Source organism: Hirsutella rhossiliensis (assembly GCF_020360975.1).
Source record: "Hirsutella rhossiliensis strain HR02 chromosome Unknown scaffold00003, whole genome shotgun sequence".
NCBI lineage: Eukaryota > Fungi > Ascomycota > Sordariomycetes > Hypocreales > Ophiocordycipitaceae > Hirsutella > Hirsutella rhossiliensis.
This window is the reverse complement of record NW_025408669.1, coordinates 7,468,999-7,474,998: the sequence shown is the minus strand read 5'-3', so window position 1 is coordinate 7,474,998 and position 6,000 is coordinate 7,468,999. Positions and strand designations below refer to the sequence as shown.

The following is a 6,000-nucleotide window of genomic DNA, read 5'->3' as shown; positions in this document are numbered from 1 at the left end:
TGCTGGGGACCATGTGGTGCTTGTGGGGATGCAGCACGATTCATGCAAACAAGATGGAACAGTATCGACTCGCGTCACTGCCTGTTGTTCCGCCTCGTGTATGCGGGCTAGATGTACATACGATAACGGTTGTGCGGAGAGGCAGGGCCCGATTCGAGCAGGCCGTACATGGAGTCGCACCATATCGGGATCTGGGCCCAACTGCCACGAGATCCCAGTCAAGAGGCGCTTGGGGTCCAAGCCGGCTGAGGCATGCCCCTGCCGAGTGCCTTCAGGCCTGAATACGGCACGGCGGCGTCAGCCATCGCGCGATCGGTAAGGTGGCGTCCAATAAAAGCTGCTGTACGACGCGAACAGCATCGTTTGGCCGTGAACCTTCTTGAGGCCTCCACGACGGTTTCGTACGGGGATTGGAGTGTTGAGGCCAGCGGGCTTGACGAAGGCTTCCCCCGACCGTGGCAGGTCTCCGCCATGCCGTCAATGTGTAGAGCGGCGCTTGGGAGCTCTCGTTGAAGTTGAGGTTGAAACTTTGAGGCAGCATTCGCCCATCAGGATGGAAACACTCATCCATGCTCTGTCGGTTCTGATCACGTCACATCACATCGCAGCGGCTCGGCACATGCATGTCCGCCTCAGGGCCGCAGAGGCTACTCGACCATTCGACCAAGTTTCGCCTGGAGATAAATCCCGCGCACTGCATTGGGTGTGGTCATCGGGTCGCCATGAGGGGCTTCAAGGCGGATGGCGGAAACCTAAAGACCGGCTGAGGACACTTTTCCACGCCAAAGGGAACGGCAAATTGTCCCGCGGCCATTTTCAAGGTTAATACAGAATACACTTTGCTACTGTCTCCTCGGCGAGGCTCTCTCTCTCGTCGCCACCGTTCGAGTTGAGTGCCTGGCCCCCTTTTACAACGATTCTTTGGTCCCTCGCCGGCAAAGCCATCAGAGAGTGAATCGCTCAGCGTCACCATGAGGTTGGGACTCGCCCAGAGACTCACATACGTCTCCCTCCTCTCCTCCGTATCCACGGTCGTTGTCGGGATCCAGCCACCCGTGCCTCTCCAAGATGGAGAGACGCCTCCAGATCCGTACAATCGGTGCGGCCTCGACAGCGTAAGCCCGGGACGCTGCCCTCCTCATAAATGCTGCTCCGAGGCGGGCTATTGCGGCGACTCGAAAGACTACTGCAAAGGATCACAATGCCAGCTCGAGTATAGCGATTCTTGCGATACCTTGTAAGTAACCGAAAGCCTCTGAGCCGGGACCACCGAGTTTACGCAGAGAAGGAGGGGCAGGCAGCTGAGTGATGCTAGCTTTGCTCCAAAGGGGGCAGACACGGACAGGATCCCTCGGCCCTTGATCGGCAACGTCCCGTATGGCGCCATCATCGACCAGTGCAGGCCGGGGACCATGGCCCTCACCTATGACGATGGCCCGGGGGAATACACCAGCCAGCTGCTCGATCTCTTGGACGAGCTCAAAGTCAAGGCCACCTTCTTCATCACGGGAAATGGAAACGGAAAGGGCCACATTGACGAGGAGAGCAGCGGCTATCCCCAAGTGCTGAGGCGAATGCACGGCGCAGGGCACCAGCTGGGAAGCCACACGTGGACTCACCGGTCTTTGGACGCGCTGCTCATGTTTGAGCGGCACGAGAACCGCGACCTCGGCCCGGCGGTTCGCAGGACGGAAGTCATGTTCAACGAAATGGCTTTTCGAAACATCCTCGGCTTCTTCCCGACGTACTTTCGGCCGCCGTATCTGGACTGCGGCAGCTCATGCCGCGCCTTTCTTGAGGAATACGGATACCATATAATCTCGGCGAACAGCGACACCAAGGACTACGAAAACGACGACCCGGCCCTCATCGCCAACTCCAGGGCCAGGTTCAGCGACGCCGTGGGCCGGGACGCGAATGCCCAGGGGTACATTGTGCTGGCGCACGACGTGCACTATCAGAGCGTGGCCAACCTCACGGCATACATGGTCAACGAGGCGCGGAACCGGGGCTACGAGCTCCTGACGGTGGGCGAGTGTCTTGGCGATCCGAAAGAGAACTGGTACCGCAAGGCGTGAGGGGGTCGTATCCAAGGAGCAAGGAAAGTTTGGCGAATGGGAATGCGGAAGCTCTCATTGACTGGTTACGGACCGCAGACGATGGTGGATGTGTGCAAGTCGAGCGAAGCATTGGTCGGAACTTTGTTTTCTCCCTCATTCCGGGGCAGGCCTACGAGCACGTCGAGGATATTGGATAATGGAGCTTTGCACAGTAATTACCTGGTACAGTCTGAGCCGGTTAAGCTCGTGGACGCGCTCCGTTTTCGTCTCCCCGTCTTGGCCGGAACACCCGTGGCACAGGACCGCAAGCAGCCCGGATCACGCCGACGTCTTGTGCACCATGTCTCACCCGCAGGCCTGCTGTGTCACGGCGGTGCTTGCACATGCGAGCGATGCCTTGGCCAGAACGGTCGAGGTGCAGCGTTCTTGGGTTCAACAAGCTGCCGGCGCCGTGCAGAATGTACGGAGCTCACCGTCCCGACAGGTTGCGGTTCCGAAAGGCTCAAGAGCGGCGTGTAAGTCACTAGAGTTGGAGCCAGAGACACGGCACTGCCGGCTGCGGTACTTGCATGTTGATATGTAGAGTCCTTCGTATCGCTGAGCGAGCATCTGCAGACTTGCGCCGCGGGTCTGCGCAAAAGGTGCTTGTGGGATTTGACCTGTCTTACACGGCCTCGGCCCCGGTTGCAGCAGATATCATGCATCTCTGGAGCATGGCACAGATTTCCGTCTTGTATCCATAGCTTTAACTGAAACGTGAGACAAAAGGCACAGATACCACTCTATGCAGTGGTGACTTGAATCATGCAGATATTGTCGTATTCTCAGCGCATCCTCCTCGCCTTTGTATGAACCAAAACACCAAAGTCGCAGCATTCATCGGGATACCACGGCTTGCATGTTCTCGTTGCACCCTATTCGCCACCAACAGCAGCCTTCAGGTGCTATTTCGTGCATGATACGAACCGTGTAACGACTGCAACGCAGCCGGGTGGCAAGAGCCCAGTTCGTCGACGCCATCACGACACGAAGGCCCACGACAACTTCTTCGTTCCCCGCGATGACGCACCAATAAGTGAATGGATCATGTGCGGAGCTTTCTACGGCCTCGCCCGGCCAGTCAAGCCTGTGCCAGCCCTCCTTGCAGCAAGCCCGGAAACCAAGGTCGACCGGGCCATGTCGTCCTCCCGAGATTCGTTCCGAAAGCTGCGTAGCCACAGTTAACAAAGTCATTCCGCCTTCCAGGTAAACAGATGCTCTTCCGATTCACTTGCGTCACGTCGTATCCATCCGGGTTCCGACCAGAGACTCTCCCTCACTTCCAGCCATCGCTCCAAGGCGGTTGATAGACACTCACCCGAAGCTGCAGCCTCTTCGCATGCTACTCCCTCGAATATGCCGCCGCTCATATCAGGGGCTTGGTCAAGCGCACCTCTCACCGCCGTGGCTTCAAGACCCGATACAGTGCATAGAGGGCTCCGGGAAGGGGGCCAAAAAGAGCATATCGTTTCGTAATGGGCTCAGTGTATCCGTCCACAACGGCGCGAAGGATGACTAGGCTTTCCCATTACATGCACTTGGATAGATTCATGTCGTGTAGCCAACTGAGGCCATTCAACTGGAGCAATGGGACTATTCCAAGCTTTAAGACCTCGCCCTTTGGATCATCACTTGTCTTTCGTGCCATTCGATCTGGGCATGCATGTCTGGACATCGCTCGTTTGAAGCTTGACACTTGCTTCCTCGTCCCTCGCTTTCTGCTCCGTCCCTCACGCAGTAATCTTTCGTTGATAACACACACTATTAAAACTCAGCCGCTTCTGTTCTTGTTCGTTTGCTATTTTTTTCGAATTAGACATCAACCCTAGACTATATATACAACTCATCATGGCCAAGCTCACCAAGTCGCCCAAGACAAAGGACGTTCCTCTCGCACCGTCGACACCGTTGGAAACGGACAGGCCGCTGGAGAGAGACAATCAACCAGAGAAAGATAATCCGCGAGAGCATTTGCCACCGCCAGTCTCTCTCGGAAAGCTGAGATCCGCCACGTATCCCGGCTCTCGGGACTCGGTATGTAGGCCCAGCCACAAACTTGACGGTACAATCGAGGTCAGCGGTTGACAAGGCTCCATGCCTGTCTGTACTGCTGCAGTCGCTTGGACGCAGAAGCAACAGTAGCCTGCAACCCCGATCACACACTCCCCTCTCCAACGTCTCGTGGCCGTCCGCAGGGGCCGACTCGACCCTGTCGTTTTCCTCATCCCTCTCGCAGGAAGAGGCCAAGTTGCGGTGGAATGCCGACGAGGAGCTGGAGCGCGTGTCCAAGGGCCTGCTTCGCCTCCAGAAATGGAGCCTCATCGTCGGGCTGGCGCTGTTAAACGGAGCCCTAATATACGTCTCCCTGCGCTTCTGGCAGGTCTACTACCTCTCCGTCGTCCTCCTCAGCACCAACACGGCGCTGCAGGCCTTCATGATTGTCTGCATCGCGGGCCACTTTCTATTCACGAGGACCCTGCGCGTTTGCCGGCGCCGGCGGGAGAGGAGGGGGGCGGGAGCACGACCGACGGCCCCGGAGAAACTGGTGCTGCTTCTCCCGTGTTACAATGAAACGCGCGAGGAGCTGACGAGATCTCTGGACTCACTCGTCGCACAAAATGGTCTCGATATTCATCCAAGGGTCATACTCGTCGTTGTCGACGGTAACGTACGGGGGCCGGGCATGGACAAGACAACTCAGGCTTACCTGACGGAAGACGTCCTAGAGCGCGGCGAAGAAAAAATGTTCGAAAACGGATACCGAGCGCGGGACGGACTCTTGATGCCGGTCAAGACACAGACGGGTCGATACAAGGGTGTGCCGTATATCCTGATGGCCAAGAGATATCGCCAGGGGAAGCGAGATTCGCTTTGCGCTGCGCGTTCACTGCTCTTTCACTTTAGGCAGAGGACCCAAAACGCCGTCACCATGTTCAGCAACGAGCTCTTCGACTACGTTTGCCAGACACTGGTGCAGAATGGCGTGGACCAGGTCGACTACCTGGTAGGCATGGACGCCGACACCGTGTTCGATGAGCACTGTGTGGCCGAGATGATGCGGGCCATCCGACGGCGGCCGCAGCTCGTCGGGGTGTGCGGCCATGTTTGCGTCGACTACGCCGGGAGAAACTTTGGGCTCTGGTCGCTGTACCAATCGGTGGAGTACTCGCAGACTCAGGGGTTGCGGCGCATGTTCCAGTCGCGCATCACAGGCAAGGTCAACTGCCTGCCCGGCTGTTGCCAGCTCCTGCGAGTCCAGGAGGCGACGTTTGGCGATGCCGTGCTTCGCGAGCGCTTCGGCTACTGTCCCAAGCCCAACGACGTCCTCACGAAGCAGATCATGGGCAGTTACTCGGAAGACAGCATCCACGCGTCCCTCATCTTCAGCCTCCACCCCGACCGGCAGACGGCGCAGGCTCTGGGGGCAAAGGCCTTTACCGTTGTGCCGCAGAGCTGGCGCGTCTTTCTGTAGCAGCGGAAGAGGTGGGCCCTTGGGAGCGTCAGCAACGAGTGGGTCATGATCTTCCGGCCCGGCATCATTCTCGTGGAGAGGATTCAGAGCTTGGTTGCCGTGACCACGTGGGCCATTACCCCTTTTATCATGGCGGCCGTGGCCCAGCTCGTCGTGCATGTGGTCCGTCGAGGCCGAGAGCTGTTCCGCGAAGGCCTCTTTCTGGGACTCATCAGCGTGTTGCTGCTTCGATACGTGAGTCGTTCAGGCTTGATTGAAGAGATGTTGTGATGATGTGGGATGAAGTTGAGGCTCCCGGAATGGGGGGAGCCAATAGAGGCGCGGACCCCCGCGCCTTTAAAGTCGGCGCGGACGTCCGCGCCTGTTATGTAAGCCTGGCAGGCCATTTGGGCCGCCGCCAACTGCGCTCGCAGTCGGCCTCACCGATAC

At 58.0% G+C, this 6,000-nt stretch overlaps 2 protein-coding genes across 2 annotated transcripts; both read left to right on the top strand.

Moving 5' to 3' along the window:
* Window positions 1–971: 971 nt before the first annotated feature.
* HRG_04109 (polysaccharide deacetylase domain-containing protein) lies at window positions 972–2,078 on the top strand (the record flags this gene model as incomplete). The annotated part of the gene is made up of 2 exons (XM_044862580.1): window positions 972–1,237; window positions 1,316–2,078. The coding sequence occupies 2 exons, from the start codon at window positions 972–974 to the stop codon at window positions 2,076–2,078; spliced, it is 1,029 nt and encodes a 342-aa protein (XP_044723606.1).
* Window positions 2,079–3,947: 1,869 nt separating this feature from the next.
* On the top strand, window positions 3,948–5,571 carry HRG_04108 (chitin synthase domain-containing protein; the record flags this gene model as incomplete). Its single annotated transcript, XM_044862579.1, has 2 exons — window positions 3,948–4,133; window positions 4,336–5,571. 2 exons carry the CDS (start codon window positions 3,948–3,950, stop codon window positions 5,569–5,571), a joined length of 1,422 nt encoding a protein of 473 aa, XP_044723605.1.
* Between the last annotated feature and the right edge of the window lie 429 nt (window positions 5,572–6,000).